Here is a 19,436-nt window from a genome sequence, read left to right as displayed (position 1 = left end):
GGTGTTTCAGGGGTGTGCCGAAAGTTTGGGGCGAGTTGCTTTTCTGCCCCAAACTTCTGGGGATTGGGGTGTTTGTCTGTCTTGCAGGGCATTGGAAACGTGGGTAGGTTAAGTCATTTAGCACTTGGGATGCTGAGAGGCTCGTAGCAGGTCTGGAGGATGGATCTGGAAGTCTCTGGATTAAGGCAACTTTCTACTTCGCTGGATAGCACGAGGAGCAGGAGGACTAACCAGAAACTCAGTGGCCAAGTTACCTTAATTTGTGACTTGAGAAGGACTAATTGAGGCTTTCGTGGAACTTGGATGAACGAGTAACACGGGGAAGTGTGAGCGTGGGTTAGCGACTGCAAAGTAACTCCCACTTAGAGCGCAAGTCGTACTGCTCCTGCTCCCCCTCCAAGCAAGCTGTTCTGGAGGAGTTGTTTTCACTGTTACAACCAGGCCGATGTGAACCGTTACTGCAACAAAATATTACCCGGCATAAGGAGTCTAATGTTGACATTTCATTACGTGTTGCCCTTTGAAATGCTTTTTTCTATAAAGCCGATGTGGGAAACGAAGATTTTTGGAGTGGTACCACACTTATGGATGTACTTCCTACAGCGCCAAAGAAAATATTAATGTAGGAATTGCGCAGCGCTGATAAAGATGGCTTAATACTTTGGATAGCAGCAGAGGGTTAGCCAGGGCTCCTACCTGCACTTTCTCACAAGAGGGAGAAGGTGCTGTTGATTCTAAACTTGTTGCTCTTCCCTGTCAGGCTGTATTTAAGTGCTTTTTAAAAAGAAAGTGACTTTGATTCCTCTGATTTTGGTCTCGCTATACTGAGACCCCAAGATACGTAATCGCTTTATTGCTATTGTTGCTATCATTATTTCCTGCCAGGACAGTTCCTTTGTTGGAGCATCTGTTGCAATTACTTTCAGGTAGGATGTTGCCTAGAAGGATGACTGGTTTTACATTAATTCCTGTGCTGCTGGTACATATTTGCATTTTTTTTCCTTCTTTCTTTCTTTCTTTCTTTCTTTCCTCTTTTTTTTCCCCCCATGTCTTTATCAAAGACATGCACCTCTCAAGGAAATATGTAATGCTAATGTAATTAAATCAAAGACATGCACCTCTCAAGGAAATATATAATGCTAATGTAATTAAAAAAAAAAAATGTCTTTAATCAGTATGTTTCACTGTAGATTTCCCAGCACTCACATGATGCTATAATGTAGTCAGCAGTCAACGATGAGTCTAAATCCTTGCCAACTTTCCTCTGGAATGAACTGTGATGGAAATATATTAATTTTTTTGTAGTAGGGCCCCCCAGATCTTCAGGTTTTCTATCCAGTATTTTGGCTTTCTAGAATGTATTGACATTCACTTAAAATCTTTCCGTGAAGGTGAATGCTCATGCGAGTTGCCTGTAGTTTGGGAACTACAAGTTAGCAAAACTTTTGTTTTTCCTAGTAGCTTGGGTTTGATTACATCAAGGTATACTGCTGAATGTCATCTGACTTGCGCGGTGGCAGGAGGCAGGTGTAAAAGAAGTACCGTTACCCTTTGGTTGCATCAGCTTGTTTTCCTTGCTCCTGGGACAAGAAACAAAGCAAGCAGACTTTGTATTGGAAGTTCAGAGGTGCCAGTACTATGCAGCGTTGTAAATTAAAAGTAACTGTATGGAGTTTAATGCTCCAGAAGGAGCATAGAAGTTGTCAGATTTCAAATGTATCAATGTTTCAGGGAAACTTGTCTAAATAATTGTCCTAAGGATGACTTAAAAATGCATTCTGGCTTGAGTAAGTGCTAGTGTTCTACCTCCGTCTTCTATGTGGATTCAATTTTTAATGAATAAAAAAATCATTCAGGAATTTAAATGCAAGATGAATGACATTAAATCTGCAAGTGTTAGCGTCCTTAAAAAAGAAAGTGGAATAAACCACCAAATTCTTAGGCTTGAAAAGTGTATTTCAAATAAATTGCAAAATCTAGCCATGCAGGATAAAATACAGAAGGGAGAACGCACTTGGCTTTAAAATCACAGCATTCAGCTTGTGGCACCTGCTAAGAAAAATGCGTACAGAAGCATCCTTCCCCTGAGTTTCCAAGGGAGATATTTAAACTGCCTTGTTCTGAGGAAGGCTGGACAGCACTGCCCTTACTGGTCGTCCTGAAGTACTCGTGAACTGCTTGTGGCCTGGAGCAGGCATTGCTCCCGTGCTTCTACAGGGCTGCAATGTGGGGAAGGACGGGTACCAGGGGAGCGGCGTTTGCCCCCATGGCTTGGAAGGGAGCAGAGGTTCATGGAAGTCATGGACTTAGGCCGTTCTTTCTCTTCCATCTCTACATCCCCCTCCCTCTTGCCCAGAATAAAGCCAGGAGGTGGGAAGGGCAGATGACCAGGTATGACTCCTCACCTCTCTGAGTACGGATTGTCCCTCTGCCAAGTGCCACTTTTACCCAGTTACCCAGGGAAGATCACTGAGATTCGCAAGTTTTCCAGATCTTGCAGGACCCAGACTTGCTCATGAGTAACAAGGGTTTTTCATCACCTTCCTATGTTTTCCTCTACAGTGCGCTGGTTTTCTGTTGAGTAGCCAGCTGTTAGACCAGTGCTGGTACTCAAGGTACTTCACCCTCAGGGTATCTCCTGTACTAGCAGTCAGGTGTGAGTCCACCCCTGGTTTACAGCTGCACACCACTGGGGGTTTTAGCACACGGTAGGGCTCCAGCTGGGGACTGTGTCTTTTATAAGAGGACCTTAAACCTTCAGCTGGACAGATTCTGCCTTGAAGGTTTGGTTCTGGCATTTTGACCTTATATACTGTCAGCCCGAGACTGAATGGTTGGGCTATGTCTTCCTAAATGGAGGGAACTTGTATGATCTACCAAAGGGACCCTTCCTCAATTGCCCTCTTTGTTGACAAGAACATGTTAGCAGCATTTTAGGAGGCTTTGCACGTAGCAGTCTGTGGGACTCGCAGAAAGCAGACAAGCATGGCGAGTGCAGTACTGCCTCAGTCCTGAGCTCTGCTGGTTGTGTGGTCTGTGCTGATGCTCACAAAACTGCAAATGTCTTGTCTCATGGACCATCTGCTTAACAAGAAATTGTATTCTTGGTTAACTTGAACTTAACTTGAACTGTCGGGGAGAAAAATGGTTGGGCTGTGCTATTAACAGGAGGAAATAGTTAAAAGGCTTGGGAAGGAGAAGGAGTGACCAGGTTTCCATGGGCCATGCCGAATGTCTATAGCTCACCTTAGTGTCTTTGGGCCCCACACCGCTTTGGAGAAATGGAGGGTAGAAAAAGAGCATAAAAATAACAAGGAGAATGTTGTTCCTTGGTTTCCTTTCTTCTTTACTTTTCTTGAACTTAGTTTTTTGTCACTTCTGTGTCTGTTCTTGTGGCTTTCATTCTATCCCTGGCCATGGAATGCTCATCACAGGCAGGCGTTGAAAGGACAATTAACAGATGTATCTGCTTCTCTTGTGGAGGGATGAAAAAATACAGAACTTGACCGGATGCTAAGGATCCTCCGTTGCTACCTTAGGGTCTGCTTACAGCAGGAAGCTCTTTAAAAAGCTCGCCTGATGCCACTGCTGCTGGTTACAGGGCTATGGCAGCAGCTGCCGGCACGCTTCACTGTAGCATCAGCTGCCTCTGGGGTGTGTATTCCTATTTTATGCTTTCCATTATTCCTAACACCAATGGGCCTGAACGAGCATGGTGTCAGCAAAAAGAAGTTGCCCTGAGTCTGCCTTAATTTGCACTAGTAAGCTGGTGCAAGGCATGGCCGCCGTATAAAGCTTCCTTTGCACCTGACTTGGAGGGAAATGGCAGCAGGTAGAGGTTCTTGGTTTCTGTTTGCAGCTCAGTTGTCTTCGCTTGGATGTTGTGGCTTGTCCCTGGCAGGTTTTCCACTGCCTACAGCTTATCTAGGCTGATAGTAGGTAACTGTTCAGAAAGCACAACCACTGTTCATGGCAGGTGGCCAGGGCTGCGTGGCAAAAGGCAGGCAGTCGGCGTGTGGACACCTGTGGGTGGGAGGGAGAGAGCTGATGCGGGTATCCCAAAACTGCTATGAGGTGGTACGGAGCCTGATCTCGTCGTGTTTCTCTTAATTGGATATATAAACTAAGGTAACCTGAAGAGGTAAGGGCTGGTAAACATCTGGATGCTGCCCTCTTCTGCTTTTGAAGTTGGCTTAATACCTCTCAAGTACAGTACTCTGAACCTCCCTCTTCAGATTCTAGTTGTTATTTCTCGGTTGTAAAACTGCATGAGGAATTTGATATTTTCATATTTGCATCTGGTCCTTCACTTTGGAATAGGAAGAAGCACTGATTTTAAACTACTTCTTAGTTTGTATTATGTTTGGGTAGGAGGAGGCTATCTAAAGTTAATTTCTTGTTTCAACAAGTCAAAAAACCTAGAAATGCCTTCAAAGTCTGCAATTTCTGGATGTTGATAATCTCTTGAAGTCTGAGCATAATACTTGTGCTGTAGGATAACCAGTAGGGGCTAAGTAATACATGGCTGCAATCTTTTATACCCCAATGGTGTCCTCTGTTCAGCACGATTATCAGGATGGATTCTTTGCAAACTTCTCTCTTCACATTAGGCAACACCAGTCAATTTTTTTTTTCTCCGGAGGGGTCAGCAAGGGGTCAGTTCCTTCAGAGGAACCAAGTCAAACTTAAAAAATAGTGAGTAAATGTCTTCCACTTTAACCAGTAGAAATTTCAGCTGCTGTGTAGGACTTGATTTTGCTTTCAGGACTGAATGTGTCTGGCAAAACAATGCCTTCATATCATTAAATGCACAGCCCTGTGGGAATTAAGATTTAAATCTTGGCAGAAGATATAAAGCTAACGTCTAGATTTATGGTTTTCACAAAAAACCCCAGATGCATTCTGAATACTGAAGCACTGAAATATGATGCTCTGTAAAATTAATGTTAAATGCTGTTCAGATTTTACAGTCAATTGGAGTGTATTGCAAAGAATTACAGCTACAGATTGGTGAATAGTAAACTTTTTTTAATCCTTAGAAGAGAGAGAATGTGAGCCGGACTTCTGTTGCTTTTGCAGTGTTTAAAGGACCCTTCAGCTTGTGGCAGTAAAAATAGTATCATCCACACACAACTGACAGCTGGAAGAAATACTAATTATATTTCAGTATTCTTTCCCCAAAGATGTTGATAAAGTAGGTGAGCTCATGAGTTGTTATTCTGAGTAGTTTGCAATACCAGATTTTTTTTAAGTTATCTTAGAGAACCAAGTATTTGTCATGCCATGTGGTAGAAATCTGTGCTGTGCTTAGTGGGTAGGATTGGATGTTACAGTTGTATATGAGTTTTGCTGTAAGTTGCAAAGCTTCTCATAACTATCAAAGATGAATAATTAGTACTGCCCTAACCACTCAAACAAAAACCCAAAGGCTTTTTTTGGAATTCTTTTTGCATGAAGCTACTGCTCTGAAAACTATGATGATTTCAGAAGAAAAATGTATATAATTTGCAAAGTGGAAAAGATAACAAGAGATGTTTCTAAATGGCTTGTTATTCAAATTGTCAGGATTAAGGTCTGTTCGGCTATCCGGGTCATCTTCAGAGCAAAGTCCGCTAACGGATCTTTTCCACTAGTGTTTTGAGGAAATAGTCTCTGATCACAACTGAAGTGGGGTAAAAATGGCAGCAGCTGGAAAATCCTTGTTGCTAATGAGCAAATCTAGTGTCTGTTAAGGCTGGAGAACTCGTGAAGCTCAGTGGTCTTACAGGGGTGATTTGGTGAACTAAGAACAGTCAGATGTCATGATGGCACTTAGTTTTCATAGCTCGTGTTTGCAGACCTCTTCTAGCGCACACTTCCAGTTTGGTGGAGGCAGAGGAGATGGCTTTGTTAGTATTCACTGCTCCTAGGAGTTGCCTGGGAAATCAAAGTTCCTTCTGTGAATGTCCAGGCTAGATTAACAAGTGGGTGAAACAGCATGCCCTGGTTGGCACAACACTTGAAGACTTTTACTTGCAGCTTGCCAAGTGGCAGTTGCCATCTAGTTCAAGTGGAGCCCTCGAAGCCAGGTCCAGCTGACTGCTTGGTGGTGTGTTGCTAAGTAGTCTGCTTGGGGCAGCCGATGGTGCGTGTTGAAGGCGGTAAGTGTATTCAGAACACCTTTATATATGGCTTGCATACTAGCCACTTGACAAATAACACACGATTTTGGTGACAGTTTCCACAGTATCTTGTGTAGACAGAAGTTAATACTCCACGAAGGTTTTGCAGTCTTCTACAAGAATTTTTGTTTGCTCCATCCCACTTAGAACAAGGTGGTAATCAGTGTTAAAATTCAGTGTTAAGCCCTTGCTTGCCCTTCTGGAATAAGTGAAAATCCGTCCAACAGAGGGGTGAATATGTACTTTTAGAGGAAATTAAGTGGAATTCAACCTTCTGCTAGTCCCCATGTGAACACCAAGGAAACAAGTGTCCCATTGCAAAATTAATCTGGATTAATGGAGTTGATTATCCCATTATATAAAGGAGACAGAGATTTAAAGGGGGCTGATCTTGTCCTTTATTAGAACTCTACCAAGATACCAGTTATGTTTTTAGCATCTCTTGGTTTAAAATTAAGATTTATAGTTCAACACTCTGAGTTTCAGATTTCTCTGTAACAGCTTAATAGCTCACAGTGTTCTAGAAATGGTAAGTGCAGGGTGTTGGCATACCTTCTGGTCCTTATAAAGCTGTGCACTGTATATGTATGGCTGCAATGTGCCAAGCATCTAACTTGCTATTTAAAGAATTTGACTCCAGTGAATACTAGGAGTACACAGCAAACTAGAAGAGAGCGTGGTGTATAGATTAAAGCCTTTTTCAGTGCAGTAGGAGTTGTCTTGAAAGTAGGGGAGTGTCACTTTGGCTCCTTGTAGGTACTATTTCACTCAGCCATCAGCTGAGTCCTCTGAAAATACTTGAAGCTCCTTCATGAAGCAGCTTGGGTCCTGGAGAACTCTGAAGTCAGATCATCTTATCTGTAGACGATCCTGGAACTGTCTGATTACTCGGATAGGAAAGCAACCAAGCCTCAAGTAGCAAACTTGCAAACCACAAAGATGAGATGGGGAAATGCTGATGGGAAATGATCCCGGTTGCTGAAAGACGTGGCCCAAGGACAGGAGCTAGATGTTCTCACGATAGCAAGTAAGACTCTGGCTTGTGGAACACAGCGTTGGCCAGGAATCCCATATGCCTACCTACAGTAAAAACAAAAACTCTTGGGATTCAAGTGTAATAAATACACTTTGAATTCAAATAGAAACATTAGTGCCATCTTGGAACTATGCCCAGAAAACATCTATGACCTGTCAGTTATTTACAGCCCCTCCAAGAATCAATGCAATGTCCGGATTTTCTTTAGATGGTTGGTATGGACATCTGTTGTTTGCTATAAATAAAAGGTATACTACCTTGCAACTGGGGCAGTTATATTTTTGCACAAGAGTTCTACTATAACTGTAAAGTTGCGTGAATATGAATGTATTCTCAAGTAATGAAGCTCAACTGTGCGTGCAGTCGAGGAGAACTCTTAGCTCTAAAACGTGAGCCTATATTCTGTGAAAAGGCATCAGCACTACAGGGGCCCAAGTGCTAGTCTGTTAAATAGAGATACCCATCTGGGCACCAAAATGCATTGATGAGCAGCTAGCCTCCAACAGCTTGGATAAGACTTACTGATTAAGCAGTGTGTGAAACTTGGCTTCAGATTTTTGCATTTTTAGCACTTTGTGTCTAGTTCCTGGAGGAAGGGAGGGAGAGGGGATGTTGTTTAGACTCTTCAGAAAGATGCGTGGTGTCCGTTATTCCAGAGTATTTGAAACTATGGGCTATCAGACTCTGCTTCATCATGCCTAGAAGAGATACCTTCATCCCTTTCCTGGCTCCCTACGCTTGAAAAGGCTGTGCCTGTACTGGGCATCACAGGAGCTGGTGCCCACTGTTAGCACACAACTTTGCTAGAGAAAGGTTGGAGTTGCTGGGGCTGTATGCTCCTCGAGCTGTTAGTGTGACAGAGTTGTGGGTGCGTGGTCGTTTAAAAAAGCTGCTCACAGCAACCCAGGCAATCTGGGAAACAGTAATGCTACTGAAACAGTGCTGTCAACTGGACAGTGATGTCTGCGAGTAAGGCTAGTCCCTGGTTTGAAAAGGTGAGATGTGGTCAGGCATCTGAGACTGATGCAACCTTAAAAGTTGTAGGCCAAAGTCTACAAGAATCTGCAGTGTGGTGTTTGTGCAGTTGGCAAAGATGCAATCAACTTCTTTAAAGAATTTGTGGGTATAACATTGTATTGTTTTTTATTTAGCCTGTCTGTGTTCTGTTGTAGCATGAAAGCATATTGGGATTATGCCCTTTGAACTTTTCTCCTGACCTGGAAATTGATGAATTCCATATCTGTGGGCAAAACAAGGTGTCTTCCATTGGAACTCAAAATCGGGCATCTCATTGTGACACTGCAATATGTACACGCAAGTCACTGGTCCTGAGCCATTGCTAGAAAGACCCATTAGTATAGAAACTTCCCTGGAACAGAGGGAAAGGGTGCAGAGGGTGATTTCTGAGACATGTAATTATTTGGTTAGTGAAACGACATGTGAACAGAATGAATTGGTTGAAGGCCTGAGTATGTGGTGAGTGATTCTGGTTGCTGCCATAACAATGTTGATTATGGGTTGATCATTGCTGAATTCCTCTTCCGTCAACTAAAATTGACTTCCAAAGGTTGGAATGATTTGTCTTGAAGAGTAAAATGCTTTGTGGATGTAGTACACAAGCTGAACAATTCAACTTGACCCATGCGGTGTAGATAAGCCCTCTACCCTGCTTGTCTGGGAAATCTAAGAGCAGAGATGTTTTCCCAAGAAAAGCCCCAAACAGGCAATCTTTGTGGCTTCCCAGAAGGTCAGTTGTCTGAAGTCAATGGTATTTGATTTAAGAATAGAAGTTAGAGCTCATCATTGGGAGCCTGTGGCGAGGTAACCTCCGGTGGCCACCAGATCTTCACTGTAGCTTTGTTCCTAAGACAGTGAGAAGCACAGCTAGATGTTGCTTCCAGATTGGGCTGTTGTCTTCGTTTCTTCATCTTCAGTACAGAAATCTGCAGTAGACATCTAGGAAAACACAAGTACCAGGTGACAGTCATGAGGAATAAGTAGTTCTCCTGCATGCAGTACAGTCCATACTTTATCTGAAAACATACAGCCCCAACATATTAGAAGTGTTATGTAAGTCATGTAAAAGTTAAGTCAGTTCAGCATCAGACTTACCATGTCTTTCACAGTATTTCACTAATACTTTCTGCCTCTTTAGCAGTCTTTTACAGCCAGTCTACAACATAACGCACCTTGATATGATCACTGTCTAAACAGTCGATGTCTCTAACAATGTCCGTTCCGGGTCTGTCTTATTCAGTCCTGTAATGTGTTTTTGTAACTTTTAAGTGACCTGTTCTGTGGGACTCAATAAATGGGGTTAAAGAAGAAAAAAATGCATTTTTTTAAAGGATGCCTTTAGAGAGAAAAACTTATTTTCAAAGCTGTTGCATGGATTAGTAGTACTTGGCCCTTTATTTTCTGAATTTCGAGTCATCCTAAATAGTCAGGCTAAGAAACTTAAAACCAATATTCCTTTCTAGTTGCTATTTAGTTTCCTACTAAAACATTCCCTTTAAAGGGGGATATCTTACCTTTTAACTGCCTTTAAAAGCTATCCTTTTGTTTTGAGTAGTTCAGTGAAAAAATGAGATTTGTTTAGGAACAGAGAGCACTGAAACATTGCTGTTGTTTTAAAAGTTTTTTTCTTGTTAAACTGTTCACTTACCAATTTGGGACCTGAAAGTCTTGTTTAGCCCTATATTTATAATAGCGGTTAAAGTGAACTTTACTGAGGTTGGAAACATACCTGTGCAGGCACCCCTTGTTTTGAAATAACCTAAACTTACCCTTCTTTGAAAGTGGCTTTTGTAACTTGTATTCTCTTAAATGAGTTGGGTCTAATGCAGTTGGTTCTTGCTTGCACTTTATTTTAGGAGCAAGAGACTTCTCTGCGTTTCCTCATGTTGCTCCCCAGCCAGCAGTTCCGAAGAGCTGTTGTGTTGAGCAGTTGTGTTGGAAACCCTGTAATCGAAGTGGTGGATTAACTTGACAACTTCAGCTTCATGTGTGACAGCACATGGTGTATCTCAACCGGAGCACACCTGCTGGCTGGTCCATCTCGGGAAATGCCTTCTGGATGTTCCCTGTGAGAAATGGCCTTGAGCTTGGCTTATGCGGTAGAAATTTATTGGTGGAAGTTGCCCTTAGGGTGGGATGCTTTTAGCATACAATGGTGTTCAGTGTCGCTGGATGAAACCCTGAGCTTCCGTTGGCAGCACAGCTTTACGTTAACAACAGTGTGGTTTCCTTAATGCTTTTCCTTGAAACACAGTGAAGCCCATGCAGGTGTCCTTACGTACAGTGGCATAAACAGATCGCTGTCATTATCCCACAGCATCTTGTTCATGTCTCTGGTGAGTTTTTGGTTCTCTGTCTGTAGTTACAATGAAGAGGTATCTGGAAGCTGCTCCTCCTGCTAACCCGTGTTTCTTCATTCCTGGGCTGGATGCTACACACAGCTACAGCTTAGAAAATTTGAAGTGCGTTATAACAAAGTTCAGAAAAAGCTGGATTTCCTTGATTGGTGGTGCTGGGACAGCAAAAATTTACAACGGAGGTATCTCAGGTTTGAGCAGCAAATGGAAATTTAATAGAAGGCCCCTGGTTTTCCGTGGCACGCACAGCTGGCGTGCCTAGGTAGAGGCTGTTCTGGGTGGTGGCTGCCTGAGCTTTGCAGGAGTGACGCTGGGTACTCTTTCTGGAGGCATGTCTCCTGGAGCCCCTGTTCGAGGAGAAGGCAGGTCACTGGAGAGAAAGGGTATAGATCTCAGTGAGACCTCTTCAAGGTGAGAAGCTATAGCGTGGCTCCTTCTGTGTAGCTATAGAGGAAGCTGAGCTGGGTTTCGGTTGTCGGTTCCTTCCCCTCCAGCCTTCGTGCAGGATTGCAGCCGAAGGAAGGTGTGCCGGGAACAAAGGGCTGAAATAGCTGACTTTATTTTAACTGCCTTCTCTGGCAGTCAAGAAAAATAAATAACTTTCCAAAGGATGTTTTTGGCAGGACAGGCACAATATCTAGAGACAGAAGTCTCAATTCATTGTAAGAAGGGCTGTTTGTTAATCTGGGAGAGACACCCAAGTCCTCCAGCGAAGCATGTAAGAACTAATCCCTGCTGGTAACTGGTCACTTAGGTTTCATGTTTGTGATCTGAAAATAGGAACAGCCTTGTAGCCCAAAAGGGATTGTGCCTTACTCTTACTATCAAAGTGCACAAGTGGTGAAAAAGTCTTTCCTGTTCTCTGAAACAACTTCAGTAAAACTGTCGAACTGTGTATCCTGAAATGGTGCTTTCTTGGAAGTGCTGCCCAAAAGAGGACACCTTTGGCATTATGAAGATGTCTGCTGCTCAGTAACTACAGTTGGTGCTGATATTTTGATCAGAGATTGCAGATTTCTTTTCTGTTTTTAAACGCTGTGCTGAGCGGTGTTAGTTGAGACTTCACTGTTTCAGCTGTTCAGAGGTTCCCCCCACCCCATTTTCCTGTGGAGTTGCAATGACTGCAAGACCTGATCTGTTTTCACGTTTAGTTGGCAAAAATTGCCTTCTAGTGAATGTGAAAACAGCTCTTGGGGGGAAAAAAAAAAGATAATATTTCTTATCAAGTGAAGGATTCTTGCACTTATCTTCTCTTCATTTCTGATAGTAGCATCTTGGTAGCTGCATGAGTCTGTTTACTTGACCTTTCTGTTGAGAACCTCAAGGTTACCATCACCTGCTGTTCCCTTGTTTCACACTTGTGCAGCTGTACGTGGTGTATGAGACTTCAGGCATTGGTCTTGAGTGCTGTGGAACCTTTTCTTCTGGCACTGTTGACTTCAGTGTTTGGTTGTTGCTTTTGTTTCAAGGCAGAAAGAGAGTATCAAAAGATTGGGGGTATTTTTAAGTTGTGAAAAAGTGTAAGTAAATTGCGGCAACCAGAAATGAAAAACAAATGCCCTTCTCAACAGCTTTCAAACCATTTCAGACAATCCACGTGTCAGTTTACTGTCACTTCACAACATTAGGTTGTAACTTCCCAGAACTGTGTGTTTCATGCTTGAAGTGTTGTCTTGTGGCTCTTCACTGTATGGATCTGCAGGTGTGGCAGTCATTTCAAATTTGCCTTCAGCCTTATTTGTGCTAGTGAAGGGCATTTATAATATTAAGCCTACAAAAGCAGTAGTTAGGAGATTACCATAATATTGATTTTGTTGGTTTTGGAGTTATAATTTTGCTAGCTGTCATGAAAAGCTACTGCCATGAAAAGGCCACCACCATGTTAAAAATTCTGCCAAATGGAACAAATATAGGGAAATAAACATTTGTTCCAAGTGGAACTTACCATAACTTATATGGAAGTAAACAGGCATCATCTTAGTCGTATGTTCCAATCAAGGCTATGACCACTGGCGTGGCCTTAGGTAACAACTTCTGTGGATGCTTTCACCAAGAATAAGCCTGAAGTTATTTTACAGTGTTCTGATGCAGTATGGATGTCTTTGTATTGACTAATCCTGTTACTAGGAGGAAAGTTGATTTATGTTTCAGGGTACAGTGCTGTTGAGGATTGTTGCAGTCATGGTCAAATGTAAAGGGGCTACTGGGACTTGTTAATATTTGTGGTGATTGTTTTTTGTTTACTTTTTTAGATGTTCATGAGTTTACATATGAACTGTATTGTGTTTGCATAAGCTTGCTAGCTGTGTTGTTCTTGAGTTAATTTCCTGTCAAGTGGAGTCTGCTGGAAACTCTCCCCATTCAAGTGACTGGAGGATGGGATACTCTTCAGGAAGGGGCTCCATCTCTGGCAAATGCTTACTGAAACTTCAGAAAGTAGTGCAAAAAAAAAACCCAACCCTATAATCGAGTTGACTGGTAACGATGCTTTTCCTGGTATGCAGTATGATTCATAGAAGTAGAAATTGTGCTTCTGACAGTTTGGCTTAAAAAACAAATGTAATGAGTAGTGACAAAATATCCAAATACATGAAAACAAAACACTTAATGCATTCCAAATCTCTAAAGGAATTAAATAGTAAATTTATATGTGCCTTCTCAAAGAGTAGAGCTAGCAATAACACTTTTAAGCAAGCTTAGAAAAGAAAAGCCTAAAACCTCCAGTAGCAACACTTCTGCCATCCTGAGTGTAGACCTAGAGCAGAGAGAAATGCTATTGCTATCAAAATGCGTGGCATCGTCAGCTTTCTCTCTTCCTGTAGAATCTGCATAAGCATGTGATGTGAACAAGGAAAAAAATGCCCTTTTTTGACTGATGATAAATTGTATGTCATGAATCACTGTCTAAATAAGATGGCTTGAAAAGAAAAATAGAAATTTGATGTGTTTTCTATGATTCTGGGTATTCATTGATTAAATTAAAAGATCCATCTGTACCTAAATATAATCATAGTCAAGACTTTAGTGGAGGAGGAGAAAGCTGAGTTGTCAGATGGAGTGACAGTATTTTTCTGGATCTGCAACTGTCTTGTGCATCTGCCCCATCTAGTAAAGGCTGCTTGAGAAAGGAGGGAATCGCTCTAGATGCTACTCTTGCAGTCTCAGTTTGTGTGTGCTATGTAAATGGCAATATGTTGACATTACAGAATTTTATACCAAGTTTCGTGTTGTCTTGCAATATCTTCTTACGCTTTTAGATGTGGAGGATGAAAAGCTATTTCTAAGCATGTGGTTATAGCTTGATTTTTAAAAAAACAAAACAAAACCAAACCAAAACAAAATCCAACTCACAGAGCTTGTGGCTTTTCCGGTTGTATTCATTTAAACTCAGACAGAAGCAGTGTTTTGGGCTGTATTGTACAGTGATATTTTGACAGCTTCCAGACTAACCAAATAGTAAAAAGACTATCCATTGATGCAGGCTTGTTTTGCACTAGGAAGGATTGTAAGTGTGCATAGAAGCTCTGGGATTCTTCAGATATTGGATAACTTGCAAGAAAGTTTAATGCAGCTCTCCAAAAATGTTGAGGTACTCTTATTTACATATCTGGCATTCTCCTGTACCTTCCCCCTTTCCTTTATGTGAAAGGCCTTTGTTAAGTGAGGTGTTTGAGGACGGTGGGTTTAGTGGTGGTCTCTGCAGCAGCTGCTGTTGAAGGTAAAGGAGGTGAGGCACCAGCAAAGGTAGGGATCTGAAGCCGTTGAGATGAGGGATCCAGCTGGCATTTTGTATTTGTGACCCTGATGAAACGTCTGGATTGTCCAGAGCCTAGCCCTTAGGGGGCCAGGGAGGAGGAGGAGGAGGCATTGGCAGCTGAATGGTTTCCAAATGCAGGGAAGATGGGACTGTGATGTGGAATCTGACTGATTCTCCTTCGGGTGATTTTCATTTGAAAGCTTCAGTAAAAATACTCCTTGTTTGTAACTGTTTAATTGTTTGTCGTTATAGCTGATGGGGTAGGAGAAAGGTGGTAGGAGTTGAACTGTGGTGGGCTGACTTTGCTGTAGGTTTGAAAGGAAAACAAAAAAGCAAGGAAACAAGGTAGAAGAGTCTTTTTTTTTTTTTCTCTTTCCTTTTTTTTTTTTCTTTCCTACTGAAATCTCCCTACTTGGCCATAAGCTGGTTTGATTAAAACCATGCATTTTAATGCCTTTGGACAGACCCTTGACAGAGGGACAGCTTCAAATGTCTGAGTGGCCTTGGCTTTCATTGGAGACCACTGTCCTCTGACCAAGGAGGATGGTCTTGATATAGGCAGGTGAACTGGTATTAATCAGACTTCAGTTCCCATTGCAGGTTTTCTCTAAACCATATCTTCACCTGTAAGTATGTGCCTAAATGTTCAGAAAGTGAAAATGAATAGAGGCAGCCAAGTGTGATAGTGGTGATGAATCTTGCAGGTTGAAGAACTGCTTAAAGAAATTACTGTTAAAGTAGTCCCAGAGTGTGTGTGTGTGGTGTGTCTGTCTTTTTAATGTCCAAAATATCTTTTTGACTCAAATGATGAACTGCTTTGCAATTTGCATCTTGTATACACATAGTGTTTCGATGTGGCTGCCTAGTGAAGTTTTTCTCTTGACTTTAGCAATAGTTTTCTTTCATGCAGAGTAAAGTTGATGTACGCTTAGCTCTTACATTTATCAGCAGCTGTTCCTTGGAGTAAGAAACTAAATATTACGTTATCTTATCGGTGTGGTCTAGTTATTTCTTCCACAGGAGCATAGGAAAGCCATAATATTGCTTAATTTCTAACAGTCTGGATGTTTTTCTCCAACAGGAACTGTTCTTATCAGAAGCAGTAATGGCCAACTAATGCTAGTATCTCAACAAGCAATAACACGAGCACAGAGTCAGCCACAAAATAACACAAGCGTGAGGCCATCTGTACCGACCAGCACACCTGCCATCAGAATATGTCCTGTACAGGTAACTTCTCTCATAGCTTTACTTTGACGTAGCTGTATTTTATGTGGTTATAACAGGGTTTGCAAATAAGTTATGGAGGGTTAAATAAGCATTTGAACGCTTTCTGAACAGCATGATGGTGTTTGGTTTTGCACATAAACATCACTGTGCTTTGCTTTGAAAAAACTGCTAGCCATTACATATAGTATAGTTCAAATTAAGGAATTCCTCTGTGATGATGATGATGATGATGCCCTTTGAGAAGGGCAACGAAGCTGGTGAAGGGTCTAGAGAACAAGTCTTATGAGGAGCGGCTGAGGGAACTGGGACTGTTTAGTCTGGAGAAGAGGAGGCTGAGGGGAGACCTCATCACGTTCTACAACTACCTGAAAGGAGGTTGTAGCGAGGTGGAGGTTGGTCTCTTCTCCCAAGTAACCAGCGATAGGACGAGAGGAAATGGCCTCAAGTTGTGCCAGGGGAGGTTTAGACTGGACATTAGGAAAAGCTTCTTTACTGAAAGAGTGGTCAGGCCTTGGAAGAGGCTGCCCAGGGAAGTGGTGGAGTCACCATCCCTGGAAGTATTTAAAAGACGTGTAGATGAGGCGCTTAGGGACATGGTGGTGTTGGGTTGACGGTTGGACTCGATGATCTTAGAGGTCTTTTTCAACCTTAATGATTCTATGATTCTATGTAAAGGGTTTTAAGAAAAAAAAAAAAACAACAAAAAAACCCAAAAAACAAAAAAAACCAACCCAAACCCGAAAAACCTACCTAAATGGTTACTGCTGGTAACTGCAACCTTGTGATCCTCTGGTGGGATACTTCTCTGAAGCTGAGTGAAGCATGTCCCCAGGATGTTCCTTCTTCCCTGAGCTCTGCTGGCTTTTTGCTTCTGTCTCTTGTAGTGTAGTCAGCATGCAAGAGGAGGAGCGGGTATAAAAAAAGTAACATCTGCATAGGTCTCGCCAACATGCTTATCCTTTAACTGTTTTGTTCTGATTAGGCATTGTGTCTAAATGTCTCTGAATCTGTTCTTGAGTATTAAACTGGTAGACAAATAGCTTTGTTGAACAGTGTTTAAACTATATGGGCGATGTGGATGATGCCTGTATCATTACTGTAAGAGCGGATGTCTTGGTTTATATTGGACAAGAGCAGGCACTAACTTCAGTGTCTGTTTTGTCATTGACTTGTCTGACAACTGTTCTCTGCCTGTTTAATTACTTTTTTTTTTTTTTTTAAGAACTCTGGCACCCAGTTACTAAAGAAAGTAGCAGCTACTCCTGTGAAACCATTATCTCAAACAACAAATGCTGTGGCTTCTACTGTACAGCCATCTTCTGTAATACAGGTAGGTGACAAGCTTTATAGTGCAGTGGAATAAGTGACAGAGAACTGAAGAAAATATGGATGCATTCTTATTATTTCTAACTCTCATATGGTTTTCACTGAGCTGGTAACTTTTGTTGTCATGATAAATTCTTTCCTGAATGTCTTTTTTTTTGAATGCGTAATTTAATTATGCTTCTGCCAGTGTGTGTCAGCTCATCTTCTCTCACTACAGTAGAAAGCACATGAACAATGGATAAAATAAATAGTTCAGAGAGCCGTTTCCAGTGCTTTTGTACCCTATGATACAGCTCCTTCAAACTCTAGCTGATGCTTTTCTGGGAAATGGAGACTTCCTAATGCTGTCTCCTGTTTGGGTTCCCTGGTTCCTTAGGGGGGAAAAAGTATACCTGGGATGTTGTTGAGGAGAAAATGAGCTGTCTGCACTAGTCAAGCTGTCTTTCAGGTCTACCTTTTTTTTCCCCTCATTAAAAGCTGAAGGAAGGTCATAGCTGAAGACCTGTTCTCTAATTGAATTTGGTAGACAGGTTCCACAGATATGACTATAAGTAGGCAGTGGCTGGAAATGCCTCATTATTTTTAGGTAGTGTTTTTTGTCTTATTTCCTAGGTCTTATTTCTCTTTTTCCAGAGAAAAATGTTGTAGGACTCTTCTGAAGAGGCTCTTGCTACCTGTAGAGTGTGAGACTTCTCCTAGATACAGTTCTTCCTCTGTTCTTGGGGACCACAGTTCTGGATAAGCACATGTAATGAAAAGAAAACTGCTTCTTTCTACAGCTAAAATATTCTGTTCTCCTCATAACCTGGAGGAGAAATTGGGAAGAAGTCTGGCTTGTATGTACCTTTTCTTTTGTGAACAAGAGGTTGAAGGAGACTGGGCTGTAGTGGTTGACCAAGCACTCAGTAAATGGGCAGGATCAGTCATTCAAAAAGCCATGCTGGATGTATGTTCTTGACCTTTGCTTAGGGACATGGTTTAGTGGGCATGGTAGCGTTGGGTTGATGGTTGGACTTGATGATCTTAGAGGTCTTTTCCAACCTCAATGATTCTATGATTCTATTCTATGACCTTGAGGGTGTTTGAAGGATTGGGGGATATGTTTGCTGACAGCAGTAACTAACAGTCTGACTTAAAAATTCATCCTCCTGCTGTTCTTCTATATCAGCAACTGAAAACTACCCACAGCTCTGTCTGTCATCTTTTTTCTCTTCCTTCTCACTACAGATGGATAATGTTGGGGCTAAAGGGGAAAACCCAGAGGCCTCTCTTAATACATTTTCCATTTTGCTTTGGATGGAAACAACATACGATTTGTGTCTAAGAACAGTAATGGGATTCCTTACCTACTTTTATTTTGGAATACTAGCTTGCAAACCATGTGCTTGTGATCTCTGCATAGAGATCTTTAGGATATAAAAGCAGTAGTCATCTACTATACTACCCTTGCACTGGGGAGAAGAGGTGAAGGTAAAGATTTCTTCCATCTGATGGATGAAGCTGCCTGCATCATCACACTCTCGTGGATAAACATTGTGGATAAACATGCTATTAACTTTTCCTTTTTAAACTTACGTCTGCCTTTGACTTGGTTCTTCGGTACTTTCTTAGTTCAGTTTTGATGTAATCAATTTAACTTGTGTTGTTCTGAGGTATTTAAAGAGGTAGACATGGAGTATTTTTTTGTAAGCTGTATTTTTTTCAGTTGTAGAAACTTGAACACTTCTAATGAGCGTAGGGCTGGATTTAAGCAGCAGGAACGATAACTCTAGGAAAAATTAATAGTGCCATTCTGTTTAGAGTGGCTTCCTTGGAGCCTCTCTGTTTTGCAGAGGATTGCAAAGCCCTCTGTACAAGCTCCTCGTACAATAAAGAGTAAATAGGTGCAATATGAATACATCTTGCCATCACAGAGCCACTTCACTCCTCACCCTGGTGCAGACAAGAGAAGACTGCCGACGAGAGAGTCGGTGCATAAGGTTGCAGGTGCGTAAGGTTGCAGGAGAACCATCTGGGGAAAGAAAGAAATAGTCCTTGGGTCTGATTTCCTTGGCAGCGGTTCATTCATCAGTCATGAAAGAACTTGCTGATGTTAGTCTTGACAGTTTCTTGAGGTCACAGGAGAGGAGTGTTGGTGTGGAAGTATGATGTCATCACAAAAAGTGGGAGACAGTGGAGAGGAAATAATCCTTGGCTTGGTTGTGTATCTCCTATCCTGTGCTAAGTACAACTTGGAACGCTACTGTCTGCAAAACTCTCTCTAGTTACTGCCTCCAGGATTATTCTCCTCATCTACAAAAATATTTCCATTTTTTGACATTCCTCAATGTTTAAGCTCTGAGGTTAGACAAAATACCTGCACGTTTTTTTTTCTACCTTCTTCCCAGATGAGGTAACGAAGCTGCAAAGTATCTAATTAGCATCATGCTGGGGCACTTTCATTTAGATGCAGAACACTTCTTCTCTTGAAATGACTTCAAAATATGCAGGATTAATGCCATTTTTTGTGGCGACTGTTTCTCTGTTGCTTGAAGTGAGAATGAGAATTGTCA

At 41.8% G+C, this 19,436-nt stretch overlaps 1 protein-coding gene across 1 annotated transcript in view; it reads left to right on the top strand.

The window, feature by feature from the left end:
• Nucleotides 1-6,121: 6,121 nt before the first annotated feature.
• TAF4B (TAF4b RNA polymerase II, TATA box binding protein (TBP)-associated factor, 105kDa) overlaps nucleotides 6,122-19,436 on the top strand; it is a gene marked incomplete at its 3' end in the record, with an annotated part of 35,944 nt that continues 22,629 nt past the window's right edge. Inside the window, exons 1-4 of the mRNA XM_009578496.1 lie at nucleotides 6,122-6,140; nucleotides 10,577-10,753; nucleotides 15,410-15,558; nucleotides 16,781-16,888. Coding sequence (XP_009576791.1) covers nucleotides 6,122-6,140; nucleotides 10,577-10,753; nucleotides 15,410-15,558; nucleotides 16,781-16,888 — 453 coding nt within the window. The remainder of the gene's footprint in view (nucleotides 6,141-10,576; nucleotides 10,754-15,409; nucleotides 15,559-16,780; nucleotides 16,889-19,436) is intronic.

The sequence above is a fragment of the Fulmarus glacialis genome, unplaced genomic scaffold (genome assembly GCF_000690835.1).
Source record: "Fulmarus glacialis isolate BGI_N327 unplaced genomic scaffold, ASM69083v1 scaffold36325, whole genome shotgun sequence".
NCBI lineage: Eukaryota > Metazoa > Chordata > Aves > Procellariiformes > Procellariidae > Fulmarus > Fulmarus glacialis.
This window is presented reverse-complemented; position numbering and strand designations above follow the sequence as displayed.